This window comes from Hemiscyllium ocellatum, chromosome 47 (assembly GCF_020745735.1).
Source record: "Hemiscyllium ocellatum isolate sHemOce1 chromosome 47, sHemOce1.pat.X.cur, whole genome shotgun sequence".
NCBI lineage: Eukaryota > Metazoa > Chordata > Chondrichthyes > Orectolobiformes > Hemiscylliidae > Hemiscyllium > Hemiscyllium ocellatum.
This window is the reverse complement of record NC_083447.1, coordinates 16,944,175-16,962,038: the sequence shown is the minus strand read 5'-3', so window position 1 is coordinate 16,962,038 and position 17,864 is coordinate 16,944,175. Positions and strand designations below refer to the sequence as shown.

Sequence of the window (17,864 nt, the reverse complement as noted above, 5' to 3'; positions counted from 1 at the left end):
CTAACCACTGAGCCACCATGTGCTGTGCTCTGTGTAACTAACATGCCAAGCTGCCATAGGGACAAATGTTGGTGAGCAAAGTTTTTTCATGGTCTTACAGATGCTTTCTATCGAGTTAGGTCTAGCTTGGCTAGTAACACGGTGGCACAGTGGTTAGCACTGCTGCCTCACAGCGCCTGAGACCCGGGTTCAATTCCCGACTCAGGCGACTGACTGTGTGGAGTTTGCACATTCTCCCTGTGTTTGCTCTGGTTTCCTCCCACAGACCAAAGATGTGCAGGTCAGGTGAGTTGGCCATGCTAAATTGCCCGTAGTGTTAGGTAAGGGTATGGGTGGGTTGCGGGTCGGTGTGGACTTGTTGGGCTGAAGGGCCTGTTTCCACACTGTAAGTAATCTAACAGGTGACCAGTACCCTCTGTGGATCTGGTTTGGAGCTGTTAGAAATGGGGAAAAGTGTTGTTTTTACAGATGTAGAAAAAGCATACCGAAAAGGGGTACAGCAAGAGAAATATTAACTCTGCAGGTATTTAGGGAAGAGTATCTCTACTTTTCAGTGCACAATTATGGTTAATTAAATACTAACATTGGTGTGTAATTATTATAGCAAATAAGTTCTTTTTAAATATTATGTTTTCAGCAAAAAGCTGAGATAACCAAAATGCTTGGGCGATACAAAATGATACAAGTTAATGAAATATCCGAGGATGGAATGTACCAGCAGAATTGATACAAAATGTTAAACCAAATCTTGATGTACTGTCGACAAAATAATATGTCAGCACTTACAGAGAGGAAGGTTGCCAATCTGGGGAAGGGGGCAATGGGCGTGGAGCATAGATGGGCAGAGGCAAAATACTAAGAGAGATTGGGTAATGCAGGAGTCGGGAGAGGTGACCTCACGCAGCTCAAAAGTATAACTGTGTAGTAGTTTGAATAATCATCACTTCAAATGCTTTCTGCGATTGGGGTCCTTTCTTGCAAGATCATAGAATAAATTGTCTTGTTTCCAGCTTTGGTGGTCTCGTCTAAATTTTACTGAATTTTGTTTCTAACAGAGCCAGCCCACCCAAGGGTGGTATATCACCCAGGCAACCCTCACCAAGAACAGTGAGCTCATTGCTCTTGGGCACCTTCGGCAGATTTGCACAATGAAAACTGGGCTTTTGTGGGGAGGTTAAAGTGACCCTGAAAGGGGGCAATGAAACAATAAGTGGGCATCAAAAGTGGGATATTGCCAGGAAGAAGCTTACAGCCTGTGCCCGGCCTATGCCCCTCAGAAAGCACAGGGTGAATCACAAATCAGAGCCAGAGAACCTCTCAGATTCCCAATGAACTTTGCCAACCCATAATATTCAACAGGGAAGTGGTTGTGGGTCTGGAAGGTGCTGTCTGGGTACCTTCAGAGAATTTCTGCAGTGCATCCTTTAGATAGTACACACTGCTGCTACTGAAGCATTGGTGGTGGAGGGATGTGGACGTGTAGAATACAGTGCAAATCTTTGTATTGTTCTACAGTATAAATGAGATTTTTAAACACTTGTCAAAACACTCTGCAAGTAGCATTAATGCAGATAAGTCATAAATCTACATTTCTCCATTGTTCAATTCATTTCTTTAATTGTAAAGTTAGAAAAAGAACAAAATGGATTAGTATAAGGTTTGGGTCTGCTCTACATTCTCACGTCTCTTGTGGGCAGTGCCTCAGGATTGAGGGGGCATGTTCCCACTCTGGTTTGGCGATGGTTGATAATCCAATGTGTAATCTGCCGATTCTGAAGCAGGGTTGTGCTTAAAGTGCTGGGTAACTGGGCTGTTTGAAGGTTTCTGCACGGCCTTCACCTCTTCCCAATGAAAGCTCTGTGCATTGGGTGTGTCCTGGATATTCACCTTGGTTGAGGCCATTCAGCCCCTTAGGCCTGCTCCAAGACATGATGAGATCACAGCCAATCTAAGTGTGGCAGTTTTTAAACTGTGTCCCTAAATCTGGACTCTCTCAGTGCCTTGGCTTCAGTGTTGCAGAGAGCTGGCTTAGTGATCAGAATTTAATGCAGAGGCAGTGACCCCACTCACTGACTGAAAAGTCATGGGCAATCTTTTCTGGCCTTGGGAGTCATGACTGGATTTTAATGGTCTTCGGTAATTATTTGCCTGAATACATGGCTTCCACCTCATTTATAGCAAGGAATCCTACTTCGGTGAATCAGAGAATCAGCAGCTCTTCAGTCCCAGCAAGGTTAAGCCCGTCTCCATCAGGGTGTATTACCTAATGTAGCAATGTTTATGTTATCTCCAATAATATAGGAAACTGGAATTGAATCCTGAGCTACTGAGGAATTCAACAGGCATTGATTGCAACTAACGTATGTACAAATACCACATTCCTCAGGCACATATTTGTCTGGGCTATTGTCGAACTATAAATCTACAACAGAGAAGTAAGTTTCCACTAGAGTGTTGTGCTTCAAATGCTCTGTGTAAGATGAGCTATGAGATCATTATACCCTCAGGCCATATGCTATGATGTCATGAGCATGTCTCTTAAAAGCATACTGACTGTGACACAACAGGCCATGCCATGGTGAGGGGATGGTCAAGAGACCAGGGATACCTCTTCAAGTCATGACAGGCGAAACAGTGCAGAACTCTGCTCAGGTTGCTTGGATATACCTCATGGCATGGTGCAGCCACCCCAGCCTTCAGCTGGAATCAGTGACAGCAGGAAGGGACCTCAAAGTGACAATTTAAGATCCCATTTGGCCCACAGCTGTCCTAGTCTGCCATTGGAGTCCCACATCAATCAGGGGATCTCATACAACCTCCACCACCCCCCACTGCCAGTCTGCTCCTGAGATGGTAGCAGACCTCCTGCTTCTTTTGATTCATGGGATTATGGGCATTGTTGCCAAGGCTATAATTTGCTGCCCATTCCTAGTCTCTCAAGAAGGTGGTGGCGAGTCACCTGCTTGAAATCCTGCACTGTGTGTGTGTGTGTGTGTGGTGAAAGGGCTCCCACACTGTTATTAGGTATAGAGTCCAAGGATTTTGTCCATGTGGTGATAAAGGAACGATGACGTATGTTCAAGTTAAGATTGTGGGGGATTTGAAGGTGAACCTGGAAATGGTGGTGCAGTCCATGAATTTGCAAGAAGCTATCAATGAGAAGTTGCATCCCATTGAAGAAGTTCACCCTGGTTAAAGGCAGCCTATCCAGATATAAACTTGCAAATAGATCACATAATTATACTGTAGAAAACGAGTTTGCAGAATGTAACCAATTTATTTAACCAGTTTGTAACACTGCTTTGAGGTGCAGGCCTGCTTCACAAGAGCCTCTCATTCCTCCAAAGTTCTCAGTACAACGTGAAACAAAATTGCCTGACATGAATTACACATCTCTGCTCAATTAAAGCTCTTTCTAAATCATGAGGCATATTTACTGCCCTGGTTATTTTCCTTCTTACACAGCTTGAACAATGATGAGCAAACTAGTTGTATCTGTGCATGCCGGGATGGGAAAGGAGTTGGCTTCCTCAGAACAAAGCTTTAATGAATGATAATGAGCAGAGACAGTTTAAGCAAGTTGGATTTTATTTGCCAACTTAGGTGCATTCACATAATTCAACCTACATTATTTTCATGTTTCTCAAACAGAATTGGGTGAAGAACTGGACATGGATAATGTACACAAAAGGCCACAGATGGATAGTGCAGCCTTATTTGTGAAGTGCATTAATAGCAATTAATCGTAATTGAGCTTTTCTATAATTCATCATTTCCAGCATATAAACACTTCCTTTTTTAACAAAAATAAACTTTAGAATGGGTTTACTTGGACAGGTTGTTTGAGGAATGTCCTCATCTGCTGTTCCTCAATAGCTTTAACCTTTCGAGGGGGAACAGTCAAGAGATTCACAGATGTTTAATTTGAAGTAAACACATCACTTGGGGAAAAAAATGTGTCTCCTGATCCTTGAAGAAAGTCCGTATGAGAGAAAACTGTAAACCAGAGGCTGGTTTGGAAGTGCTATAGTTATCATCCCTTTTGAAGCAATCAGGACAAAGGAACTTTTGCAGCTGTTTTTGAAAGGTGTATGAAAAACGCTCACACCCTTCTCATACACACGATGAAACTGTCACAATAAATTACATCAAACAGAACATAAACTCAAAAGATTAGCAAACACAAATAGCAAATTAAATAAATACTTGATACCTTAAAGATACCTTCACAAGTTAAATTAATTAGAATAATCATTTCAACTTTTGTTTCAGGAATCCAATGCAATACTTAAAATTAGAGCAGACATTTTCAAAACTTATTAAAAAAATACATTCCAGCCTTCATGAGGGTGAACCTTTGCTACAAGTTTTGGTATTTGTCACTGTTTTTGCAATCAGTTATAAACAACTGCATAGGGTGTGATGGAAAACATGTCCAGATGGGAACTTTTAGGTAGAGGAGTTGAAGATATCTCATCGTTCTGACTACTTTTCAGAAAACATTTCCTGCCCTACTTGGCATGTCTTTTGATGACAGTAATTAGATTTTGGGAACTCCACCAAAAATCATTATGATTAATAATATTGCAAGCACAAAACAACTGCTCGAAATTTAATAGCTATTTCAGTGGTCAGTACTGAAGTAACAGTTGAAAGTTGGAGGCAGCTATTATGGCTCTGACTAGGCTACTAAAATTTGCAGAAGAAAAGATAAAAAGGCCTTCGTTCAATATAACTTATTACAGGATAAGGCTAAGGCACTTATTTTCAACCTTTCTTCCCATTCACAAAAATGTTAGACAAAATATTTATCCAGGCTTTTCATTGTATACTAAAGTACAAATCTATATCAAGGCTCATTAACTGGTTCCAAGTGTGCAAAAGCAGCAATGTCCAGTTTTCATACACTATCAAGACCGGTCCAGGTACTTTGTTTAAAAAAAACACTGTCTATGTAATAAAATTCACTTCAGGTATTTGTCCTTTTTTTTTAAAACAAAACATTTGTCTCACAGCAAGAAGCAGTGACATACAATTCACGAACTTTAGCAAGGAACCAGGTTAAATTCAAAGATCATTACAAGTGCAATATTATGACAGTCACTGTGTTAGTTCCAGAGACTCCTTTATCCCAGCTGATCTTCATACTGCTTCCGGAAACAGTCACCAGCCGGGAAGAAATCCCAGCACCGTTCCTGGTACATTTTCCAAACATAGGATTCCTGCAAGAACAGGGATGAAGGCTACATTAGCTTTCTGCTTACTCTCAAGACATGTGGAGAGATTTTTGTGTGATCACTACCAATGGGCGGGAGGTGTGAAGATGAAGCCACTGCACTCCTGGAGCAAATGGTCCACTTTCACAGACGTGTCGGAGCTGTATTAATCAAACAACTGCTATACACCTTTGGAGTGAATAGGGAAACCAGTGGGTTCCAGCTGATGCAGGCAAGCTAAGGGGTAAATGGGAAACAATCCTTTAGGTTGACCATCGAGGAGCAGGAATGGGTGCAGTTTTTTTCATAGCTAAGAGCATACACTATGCTCACCGATAGCTCAAACTTTCACCAAGTTACTACGCATGTTCTAAAGAAGAGTCATACTAGACTCAAAATACTAACTGTTCCTGTTTCCACAGATGTTGCCAGAACCTAATGAGTTTCTCCAGCTGTGGGAGAATTGCTAGATTTGTGGCAGCCATTTTGTCACACATTAAAAACCTGGAAACCATTTTGAATCTCACCTTAGTGCTTGCTTGATGAAAGTCTGTGTTTTCCCATGCCCAGCTAAGATGGCTTGCCTTGCAGCTGTATGGGTACCTGATAAACAAATTCTTTCCTTGTAGGGGCTATTCTTCTCTTTGCAAGGACCTCGTGTATACTAACACCTGCTTATCAGCTAATAACCGACACTGTCCAGACATGACTGGACAATGTGCTTAGCTGGATCATTATCCTGCAATTAACAGTTTGCTAATTGTTAAATGATTGTAACTTACGTAATCATGCAACTCTTTAAATCTCTTTGGAGTGACTGGTGATCATTTGGTTGACTTGTCTCTCCCCAGGTGCTCATGAATAAACCAGTCAATACTCAAGGCTTGCTTGGGGCGTGTTACTTCTAAATTAGACGGTTACGAGTGAATCATCCACTGCATAATTTATTTCCATCCCCAACACCAGCGTTCTGTGTTTGTTGGTGAATGTTTGGTTCAGAAACCATTGGACCTCGAGCTGCTTTGTTCAAATGTGTATCGGGGTGGGGTGCAGGGTGGTTTGTAATTGAGAGAATTTTAATTAGTAGAGTTACATATCGACGGTTCATAATTATTCATCTGTAGGTAGAATCTATTTTTTTGAATAGATAGTGATGTTTGTCAAATCCAGAAACCTGCTCCATGCTTTTTGTCATCCTGTCTAAACGACAGGTTTATTTGGGAACTTTTATGATGACTCTGGGAATAGCGAGGTCTAAGTTTCACCGCATTCTTTCAGTGAAACATAACATCATTTTTATTGTGGGCAGCCTGTTTTATTCTGTCGTCAGATCCTTTCAAGCTCCTACTTGGTTGTATACAAATGTATCTTGAAAGGACCGCTGGTCGTGTGTGGCCCATCAATACCAAGCAACGTTTCTGATAGCTGCATGGTCATGTCCTGATGCAGCTCAGATGGAGCACTGACTTGTGGTTCTTTGAATTAACTTCAGTCTTTGACTGTCTTTCTTTTGTCTTTGCAAACAAAACTAGACACAACGTTCAAGCTACAGTCTGACTGGAGCATTTAGTAGTGTGGGTAATCTATCCTCTAAATCTTATTGCTTTGTCTTTGTAATATAACTGGAACATTGACTGAATGTGTGAAGTATTCAGTCAACTAAAGATGCTTGCCTATTTATGGAGAATGGATGGCTTACGAGGTCTTTCTCTATGCTGTTTCTTCAGTCCATTTTGAATGTAGGCACCACCTTCCTGCCTACCCCCTCCAACAATCTAATTATTAATCTGCCTGCTTTTGAATCCACTATTCTTCCTACTTTAGTTTCATCTGCAAATGTGACCGCTCAGCATTGTGTTTCTGAGTTCAAGTAAGTAGGAAGCTTTGTTCACAACAATGGTATGCGTAGGAATCAAAACACCTCACTTGTCACAATGAGAATGGAATCTCAATCGTACCACCTCCTCTAACTTTAAGATCCTCATTTCAAAGTGACTGACAATTTTTTTTAATTTAAGAACTGAGTTCTCACTTTGATAGTATTTACATTTTTGGTTTTAAACTATGGGATAACCGGGTGAAAGAGAAATTCAGAGAAAGTTGGGAATGTGTAATCCGATGCCAAAGGAAGTATACAAGGCAAATCATGACCCATTTAACGTGAAATCGGATAAACAGACACAAAAACGGGAAGAAAGTATTTTAAAAATATTCTTTCACTGGATGTGGCAGTCACTGGCTAGACCAACATTTGTCGCACATCCCCAATTGCCCTTGGACTGAGTGGCTTGCGAGGCCATTTCAAAGAGTTCCTGGTCAGCCATGTGATGGAGAGAAAGTTGCAGCCTCTAGCACTAATCTATCCATGGCTCTGGACAACAATGTGGATGGAAAAGTGTATGCTGCCACAGCAACTCTGATTCCTTGGGCGTACTCATGGCTAGATGGCTGGTCTCATCAGATTGATGACAACAGGGTGGGGTTTGACCTCCAGTCCAGCCGGGGTGGATTCAGGACCCGCCTTCAGAAGGAGAACTCAAGAAGATGAACCTCCTGAGTCAATGAAGAAATTTCAGAATGTTTTCAGTGAGGGGGCTAAAGTCATCCTGGTGTAAGTATTTCATACACTCAAGATGTGGAAAACCACATACCTGACCCGTGTGCTCAGTTTCATCTTTATTAATCAGGTACATCAGGAAGAACCTGAAAGAGATTACAAGTACGACAAATGATATGAAGGTGAGTCAGGCTGTAACAATCAGGCAGAATACACATAAGATCATGGAACTGGGGTAGAAAACTCAGACTTGGGGAACAGCAACTGGAAGCTGCTACCTGAAGGGTACACTTTACAGTTAGGCTCTGTGCCTTTTAAAGTGATTGTAATTGGCTCGATTGCTCTTTCCACTACTTCAGGGGTCTATAGGAAGGGGATAGAGGCAAGAATAAATGCGAGAGAGTTTGAACAGAGAACAGGAAGACTTTGTTTACTTGGAAGCTTGTGAGACTTTGGAATGCACTGCTGGGGACATAACTGAGATAGAGATTATGGGCTGAACATTATGGGACGGTGTAAGCAAATGACTGTAAGAGGAGGCTGCCCTGGATTGATGCTACCCTCCGTGCTGCCATAACAAGCCGAGGGGTGAATCTTTGCCAGTCAGTGTCAGACTTATTGCTGGGACTATAAGCATCTCCACCAAGATGATAACAAGGATTCTGGATATAGCGAAGTCGGGTGTTTTTGAAAAGAGAGGGATAGAGAACTTGAGGGAGGGGTGTGAGCAGGTGGTCAGGAGTTGCTGTAGTAATATTTCCTTCTTTCCTGCTCTTTCACCAACTTAGGGGAAAAATAATATCAACCTTCCTATTCTTGCCTGGTTTCCACAGCTCAGTGTGTTGCGGCAGTAAAGGCAGTGTGACCATATATTGGACAATAATTGGCCTCTTTAACGGTCTCAATAAGTGTGAAGCTGATTGAGCTACTGGGTACCTTACCCTTTTACAACTGATCAGATTTTACCTGCATTCATGTCCAGATGCAAGGATGGGTACAGGCTAAAATCCAAATCCATGACAATTTTTTAAGAATAATTAATTGAAGGAACACAGAACAAAAGGAGTTGAAAATGCAATCAGCAAATGAAAAAGTACAGACAACTGAGATCAGAATCAACAACATAGACTTGAGATAAATAATCTTTTACTGTTTATCTGATTTTATGGTGCATCGCATGAAATTATTTTTAACATTACATCTCAGGCCGACCAGAGATCTATGCAAAGCTGATCACTTACATGTAATTTGCTAAATTGTGCTCCTCCAAAGTGTGTGTTTCAAACCCGTGTGGCGTTGTGTCAAAGTAGTCACTGCCAATTCCACAAATGAAGCATTTGGTCTGTTAAGTCAAACAGAGGCAAAGAAGTGACTATCAAAAGGGCAGTACTGCACAACAGGTATGTGTCATTTTTACAGAACAATCACACTCAGGGTGCTTAAAATATTCAATCATAGATATCCATTTCATATGTTCTGATGGTTGGGATTAATGGGAGGTCGAAAATGAATGGATGAAGGAACGCCTACAGGCTCAGACAACATAGACATTTCACAAGAATCTCCTGTTGGTGTACAAGTGGCAGGATAACCAGGCCTGTGTGTTATAAGCTTAATACCATAGTCCCAATTTATGCTTCCAACCAGCATGGCTTTAACACAGGCAGAATTATTTACCTCTCCCTGTAAATGAGCTAAGGAACAGTAAGAATCTTGTCACAGCTGATTGTGGATATTTCCTGTCTTGGGTCTTTTTAAGTGCATTTTGGCAAATGAGGCAGGTACGTTCATGTCTTTTTTGGCTAGTTTTGTTTTTCCCTGAAAACAGATTGCCAGACTACTGCTTGAAGGGATGAGAGTTCACATCAAGCACGGCTGACATGTAGACTTTTCTTAGTGACTTCCACAGACTCAGTAGAAAGATTTGCAGGTTGAAAATCAACCTACTTGGCTGAGTTAGGAATGCACCTTCCTGGGCCATCTGGCTCAGAGGCTGGGACATTACCCATTGTTCCACAAAGTCTCCACAACCATGAAAAACTATCCCATTGAAAGGAAGAGTTTTTAAAAATAAAAATGAGATTACATATTTCAAAGACCAACTCATTCCGCAGGGAAGATTTCATGTTCTTTCCCAACAGGGATAGAGCTCAGAAGCATGGATTCCAATTCATGAGTAAAGCTGTAATGGGCTGAGGGTCCTGTCTGGAGAAGATGTGAAAATGTAATTCAATAATCAAGGAGTGACATTAAAACATCTTCTGTGCTATTTTCAGTAAATTACACTGTATGGAAGGCTGTGCTGAAGACTGGTCCATGACACTGGCCTACAGTGTAGGACTTCATCTTCAAATACCTTCAGTGATTAAATTTGTTTGTCCCTTGTAGCAAAGTTGCATTTACTGGATCAAGGACATTTTGCTGCGTTTGTTTGCAGCATCCTGTTCCTAGGTTACAGCAAGCTGCTGTGCATGATCTCGCTGACGATGATGATCAATAGGAGCCCGGAACAAAACAACTGCATTTTCGTTTCAACTTATTGTAACCAGATTTTTAAAAGAAATGTCAACTCAATAAAAACATCTGACTTCATTGTTTCCTTTGCTCTTTCTTCACTACAACTCATCATTTTGTGCAGACTGTTTTCTTCCAAGCTTTTGAAATCTTGGGGATTAATTTGCAATTTACCACCAGACTCTAAGGCTAGAATTGCGAGTCGGTTGTCATTGCTCTCTGTCGCTCTGCTGAAGCACTAGTTTGCCATGACTGCAGCGTTGCCAAAGCTTATTGTCTTAGTCACATCAGGACAAAGACAAAAGTGGCAAGACAAATCTTCGTGTCAATTTTCAGACTCTGCATTAGCTAATGACATGGTCATTTGATAATAGAAACAGTTTCCCTTCTGAAGAAAAGACATCTCTTTTCCCCCACTCCTCCTAACTGCATTGCAAACAGAAAACGATTGTGAATAGCACCATCTGAAGAACTCCAGAAATAATAAACTTTGCCACTGTGCTGCTATCCTACGTGATCTAACTTGCCGTCTGCTCCCTCTACTATTTCTTGTTCGACACATGGTTTCGTTAATATGTGGGTGTTCAGAAAGAAGCTGCTTTATCCTATTCCTACCTCCATGTCCTCTTTCACTTGCTCCTGCTGATCTCTCAGCTCACCAAAAGCGTCAATAATCAAACCTGAAGGAGGAAACAATATCAAACTGTTAATCCTTCACACGTACAAAGCTCTATTTAGCATTCAGAGATAAAACACTTCACCAAAAACCTATTTTTCTTTTCTCTGGAATGAAACAGCTTTTCATTTATAAGGTATTTACTGCATTTATATGTTTTTTCTAAAATTCTACTAACACAACATACATACATTAACATATATATATTGTGGTGGGAAGCAAGCTGGTGTTTATATCCTTCCCTCCTATGCATTCCCAGTTACTGCACTGGTCTACTGGATATTTTCTCATTAGCAGGGAATGAAAATAAAACAAGAGCCAGACTGTGCAGTGAAGACTAATACTTGGAAGCAAGGAGTAATGCAGTGTGCTGATAGACTGGTACAGAGAAGCAAGTACGAAATCAAAGAGAATTGTATGGAGTTTTTGTTGAGATTCTCCAGGTTTGAGGAACAGCACAATTCCAGTGGAATATCTACTGTAGTGAAGGCATAGGGGTTGGCAGACCTCCATGGAAATTCTGCCCTAAAAAGAAATCACACAATGTGCATATACTCTTCAAAAAGACAATAACTGCATGGTCCAAATAAAGTGCTGGTCTTCAGAAAGGCATTAAACTCTCTCATTGATGGATGCTAATTATAATCGCTAAAATGGAAATTGCTGTTGAAGTTTTTCATCCTGCACTCATCAGGACACACACAAGAATTCCAAAATTCCACAACTGCCTGGTGTATTCTCCACACCAATTAGACTTGGCTTACTAACTAATCATCATCCTTTTCTCATGCATTATACTTTACTGCTCTCTTTGAAATTTGGCATTCCTGGATCGGTACTGATGTGCGCAAGAGAAGAAATTGTTTTTCTTTTGGTGTATGTTGGGTGAAACCTTGGAACATTAATGAAACAACTGGATGTTGATGTTTCTTCCTGCGATTTAGTAAGATGAGTAAAATGGCCTTGGTCATTCATAATTATCTGGTGGCCTTGCTCTCCAAATCACATTGAAACACAAGTATTATGACTTCAGAAATGAGTAACCTATAGAAGGGAGGATTAACCTGATCAGTTGCTTTACACCAAATATTTCTTTAATTTGTTTTAAATATATGCATTCCAAAAGTTAAATAACCCAGAGACATCTTGGGTGATTACATGAGCACATCAGCAGAAATTCATCTTGGCTGGGGTCAGATGTGGCGCAAAGGGTCTCAAACTGTTACCAGGGACAGCAGTTTTGTGAAGGCATGAGGAGGACAGAGGACAAACTGGAGAAAGGCGTGACTTTATGGCTGGAGCTCTGGGGGACTTGGAAGGCTGGCTGGCTTGCGGACTGGAATAAAGGAGGGCAGCAGCAAGGCAGCTGATTAGACAGTTTCCATCTTTATGACAAAGAAGTCCATGCATTTGTTTTCGGAAGGCAGGATTGAGGAGACAGGAGAGGACTCGGTTAAGATGACAGTTTCAATGGAGAAAATGAGCTAGAAGTGTTGAAGAACTGATTGAAGCTGGGATTGGCATCATTGTTAGACATGCTATTCCCTAGGGCTACAGGATAACTTCAGAATCAGTCTTTATTTAATCCGAGATTACATGTTGCCATTGATTCATGTAGTAAGCCTTGGGTCATACCTTGGATGATAGCCAGGAGGATAACAATGACGAAGAAGAAGAAGGTAATGTCAAAGACAACACGGTAGAGCTCATACTCATCCCCTGCTGGGTCTTCAATCTCATCACCAATACCACCACCCGCTCGCACGCCTACGTACATGTGGAAGAGGTAGCACTGTATAATGGAGAGATGGATAGAGGTTAGAACAACAGAACTCTTCAACTTAGAAACATTATCAGTTTCACTGAGGGGCAGGTTTGACAAGTTTTAAATCATCTCACTTTTGAACAGATCTGTCAGAATGAGGTCAGTGTCACACTGATTGAAATATCACCTTACCCGATGATTCTGTCATCACTTGTTAAAGTACTTCCAAAATCACACTTGTTTTGAATAACAGTAACAAAGCATGGATGACACATAAATAATATTTGTTACTCAAACACTCTGGTTCCAACGCTTTTAACGGGAGCAAAGATGAAGCAGTCTGCTTCGAAACAAATTACCAGAAAATCACCAGATGCAACAAAAGCTTCATCAAACCAATTCCTGGAGTGGGCAGAAAGAAGAAATAGACTGGGCATTTATTGCACAGTCCCCACATCAGCCTGGGCTGAAGCAAATCATGCCAGTAGCAACTTTAAATCTGGCTATAAAATGAAAATCTAATCTGCTGTATATCTGTGACAAAAATATCTATGTCTAGGTGGAAGATACGCGAGTTAAAAAAGACATGATTCAATGTGTTTTATGACCCAATTTGGCGGCAGGTGGGATGTGAATCCAGACCTTCTGGCATTGGCGCCACCATGTCATAAGAGCCCCAGATAAATGAGACCAATATCTACTTCTGGAATAGAGTTCACCCCATTTACGCTCATGATCAATATTCTTAACTGAACATTTTACTGTATTAATCTACTGCAGCTGATTAACAGATCTGATCTGTGGAACAGTGACCAGACACACTAATTTGTCCTTTCAACTCCACATGCACATAAACCGGTTGTGCCACCACTGCCTGTTCTGTTTTCACTTGTGATAAAATATTGTTCTGACCACAATATTTCGAGTTACGAAATAGTGCTTCGCACTTCCCAGTAGCTAAGTCAGCATTCAGTAGTAGTAATGTTACTGCTTTAGTCATACAGATATTCAGGTAAAATCATACACAAAATTGACTTAGAAAAGATGCTTCCATTTGTGGCATGCCCAAAATGGGGACCATTAATGGAAGACAGTTACTAATAAATCCATTAAGGAATTCAGGAAAAACTTCTTTACTAGGAATGCAGAACTTGGGATCACAAGATGTTGCTGAGGTGAATAGCATATAACGTCTCTAAGGTGAAGCTCATTAAATACAGGGAGAAAGGAATAGGAGGATTTGTGAAGAAGGTGACAAGAAAGATGACAGGAAGCTCCTGTGCAGTATGAACACTGGCAAAGACCTGTTTGAGCAAATGGTCTATCTCCAAGCAGGAATTTATATAAGATTTGACATTATTTTTAAGTAAAACAAACCTAATCAACTTCAATTGCCACCTTTTACATCGACAATCATGACCCTCCAACATTTATGTTCCTTGATAACAGCCAACATCTTTGCGTTATTCTCAAATTTTGTACCTGTTCTGCTTCTTAATCTGTTGCTATGGTTCTTCTTTTGTTCTCCCTCCAATCCCCCACCAAGTATCTACTGTCCTCAGTTTCATCATGCATCACCAGACTTTCTAGTTTCTCTCTCCTAAGTATATGCTCAAAGAATTGTAGTTGCTTCTTGATGATCATCTGTAAAAGTTCTTGTGGGCCTGCTTTCTTCAAAACTTCCTTGATTGTCATATGTGTTGTCTAACTAAGCCTTGACGTCCATTTCAGAAAACATGCCTCTATTGCCTTTAATTTTTATTCTACTGTCTTGCTTACACAGCAATTTTCACATTGTTATAGTTATTTACCCAGATGTAGCACTTCAGTCATCCCACTCCGCTTTCCACAAGCATGTTCTTATTTCTATCAGGTCTAATGTTTTTGTGAAGCTTTATTTTGCAGGTAACAGGTCTTAATTATTGTTCTCATCAGATGTTATTAGGCTATCTGGAGAAGAAGATTGTTTTAGAAAGCTTACTGTCATCATGTCATCGCACTTCATATCTGGATCATCTTCATCCTCACTCTTGTTATAAAATTTGCGGAAAAAGTTGAAAGCCACCACTGTGTAGAGGTACACGACAACAGCTAGCAGGCCCACAGTCATCATCAGCTAGAGAGAATGGGAGAGATACAGGTATAAGGCTGTGTCAGGAGAGATCAACATATTAAGTAAGACACAGAAAACATAAGCTGCTCCTTTTAAGATGCTTAATCTGAAGTTTACATAATGTAAGATTTCATAAGCCCCACCTGCTTTCCATTGTGAGTTACAGAAGATAGGATGGTGCGAAGGGTCTTGACACCCATAGCAATGTCCAGAAGATGAGCAGCAAAGAAGAAGCTGTTGTAATGCCCAAGGGCTGACATCACCATGTACCAGCAGAGGTATAGGAAAGACTGATCAAAGCAAAACACAAATAATCAGAGTTGGGAACCACAGAAAGAATCAATCATACATTAACTTCACTTCAATAATAGTAACCCTTCAAAATAACCCTTTAAATGAAAAGCATTGAATAAAATGCATTCCCTTCAAAACTTTCCCTCCCCTTTCTTCATCTCTGCATGTACAAATTAGATAGAGGAAGTACAAGATCTGATAGGTAAAGCTCTTACATGACTATTCCAAATCCTGCATGATTAATTCATGCTTTGGTTTCCAGTCTATATATCCATCAAGGATAAAAGTGAGTTTGATTCAAAATATTTTATGTTTCACTTTACAAATTATAAAGGTGCAGTGTGTCTACTTACGTTATCAGTGAAGATCACCCCAAACTTCCATATTTGGTATTTGATGTCTAAGGATGTGATCCTATAACCAAAGGGAAAGAAAGGAAATGTTGGAAATACACAATTTTCCTGTTATATGGAAGAAAACATTGGGGTCATGCTTTAGATGTAAAGCTTTAACGTATTTTCTCATTTTTTTGTTTCAGCATTCACAACTTTCACCTTGGGATTGGATATTACGGTCTTTTTAATCAAACCTGTACAAAACTAATCTGTACAGTCAGAAAACAGAAACACATAGCACGACATTGAGACCATTTGTTGTAATAGATTCATCATTGTAATATCTGCTACTACAATAATGAACAGGTTGATCTGGCAGTTTCGTAGCCAAAATCTATTCGCATGGGTGGAACGTAATGCTTCCTTGAGGCCATCCAAGGAATCCGAGATCAATTAGCTGGGAAGTATGGGGTGGAGAGCCTATTTGTTCACCAATCCCAATTAACTCAGGAGCAGGGATAATTGAGAATGGCCTTTCCACCCATAACTGCAATGAGGCCCTAAAGAAGCCAACTAATAGCAGAACTGCGGCTTTACTGAAGCTTTGGAGGGTTGAGGTGTGTACATGCAGGAAACTGGGGAAAGAGACCCTCACTGACCTCCATGATCACAAGCCTCCAACATAGCTCCTCAAATGGACCTTTTGTAATTCAAGCTCTGGCCACTGCTCCTGGTGACGCCACTCAGTATTCAAGAACTGCCTGCCCTTTAATTAGCTGACAGCTCACGGAGACAGGTTCTACATTATGAAGGTGATAAGAATCCAGACCGAGGTACCGTTGACTTTGTGGCTGCTGAACAGGTCTACCGCTTTGCCCAACAAATGCAGCCCTACATATGTATTTTGGATTTCATACTGTCAATTGCATTATTATACCAAAATTTATAGCCGTCTTGACAGAATGAAGTGAGTGAAAAACTAATTTTGCCAGATATTCGTTGTAAAACAAAGCAGGAACTAACCATGAAAGAACAGAGTTGTCAGTTGCTGGTTTTTTCTCCTGAGGCACAGTCACATCCAAGGCACTCATATCCATTCCCAGTAGCTCTGCAATACGCTCCCTGCCATAGATATCACCATACTTATCTAGTACCTAGGAAAGCAGAAAACAACAGATATGGGAAAGCAGTGTCATACTGTTAATGTTACTAGACTAGTAACTTGTAATACAGAGGAACCTCGATGATCTGAATGTCATGGGCGAGGATTATTTTGTTTGGATAATTGAAATTCAGATAACTGAATGCTGGATAACACAGTTTAACCAAGCATTGGGACCTTGTGATCGTGCTGGATATCCGAAATTCCGAAAATCGAATGCTGGATAATTGAAGTCCCTCTGTATACTGGACAGCAAGTTGGTGGAATTGAAAATCAATTAATCAATCTGGAATTGAAAGCTAGTCTCAGTAATGATGACCATGAAACAATGGTCACAAAAACCCATCTGGTTCATGAATATCCTTTAGGGAGGGAAATCTGCCCTCCTTAGCTGTTCTGCCCTACAGATGAGTCCAGACCCACAGTAACATGGCTGATTCTTAACTGCCCTCTGAAATGGCTGAGCAAGCCACTCAGTTTGAGGGCAACTTTGGATGGGCAACAAATCAGCAGTACTCAAACTTGCTGTTTCTTTTCTATAACAAGATTTATTTGCAATGATTTACGAATGTTTGCCATATTCATAACATGGCAAAATACCAAACAGCCTTCACCATTACTTAAGGTAAACATCAGTCTAAGTTATATTGTACTTAACATTTCTCATTGGAAAAATGGAAATTGATTAGAACTGTTTAATTCCAGAGAGAAACTGTTATGAGAAACAGGTATTCAGCATCTGTGAAAAAGACAAGTAAATTTTGATGCATGTTTGTGAGTACTCTTCAAGAGTATAAGCTTACCTTTCTTTTGACAAACTTGTCCCAATAGTTATTTGGGAATGACCTGCAAAGGATGACAACAGAAATCATGTCGATATGAAGGTAGGCTTGATCCTATTAAAATACCGTTATTTAGCAAGTGCATGAGGCACAACATGAAGAGATTATTAAAAAGAGCAATAAGAAACTGAGATACTATTCTACATAAAGTTTGTGTGCAGCAAGGCAGAAGACTTCTGATAGTGAGAATTTACCAGAAGGTCTATGGCCCTAGCTGACTGTCATGAATGAAGTGCAGCATCACAGTTGCCTGAAAAAGTGAACAAAATAAGAAAACTATATGTAAAAGCCAGTGCATATTAGAGAAGTGTTATTTAAGCTATCTTGAAACTGCAAACGTTACTTTGTAGCATGAACAAGGACAGATCGCTGCACCGCTAACCTTTGATA

General features: G+C 40.5%; 1 protein-coding gene across 9 annotated transcripts in view; it reads right to left on the bottom strand.

The window, feature by feature from the left end:
* Positions 1 to 3,293: 3,293 nt before the first annotated feature.
* LOC132836584 (ryanodine receptor 1-like) overlaps positions 3,294 to 17,864 on the bottom strand; it is a 402,705-nt gene continuing 388,134 nt past the window's right edge. For all 9 annotated transcript variants that reach the window (XM_060855950.1, XM_060855954.1, XM_060855953.1 and 6 more), the window contains 10 exons: positions 17,436 to 17,478; positions 16,494 to 16,624; positions 15,489 to 15,549; positions 14,985 to 15,131; positions 14,710 to 14,844; positions 12,599 to 12,755; positions 10,903 to 10,967; positions 9,015 to 9,115; positions 7,868 to 7,919; positions 3,294 to 5,222 (listed from right to left, as the gene is read on the bottom strand). In XM_060855950.1, the coding sequence (XP_060711933.1) occupies positions 5,127 to 5,222; positions 7,868 to 7,919; positions 9,015 to 9,115; positions 10,903 to 10,967; positions 12,599 to 12,755; positions 14,710 to 14,844; positions 14,985 to 15,131; positions 15,489 to 15,549; positions 16,494 to 16,624; positions 17,436 to 17,478 (988 nt within the window). In that variant the 3' untranslated portion in view covers positions 3,294 to 5,126. The remainder of the gene's footprint in view (positions 5,223 to 7,867; positions 7,920 to 9,014; positions 9,116 to 10,902; positions 10,968 to 12,598; positions 12,756 to 14,709; positions 14,845 to 14,984; positions 15,132 to 15,488; positions 15,550 to 16,493; positions 16,625 to 17,435; positions 17,479 to 17,864) is intronic.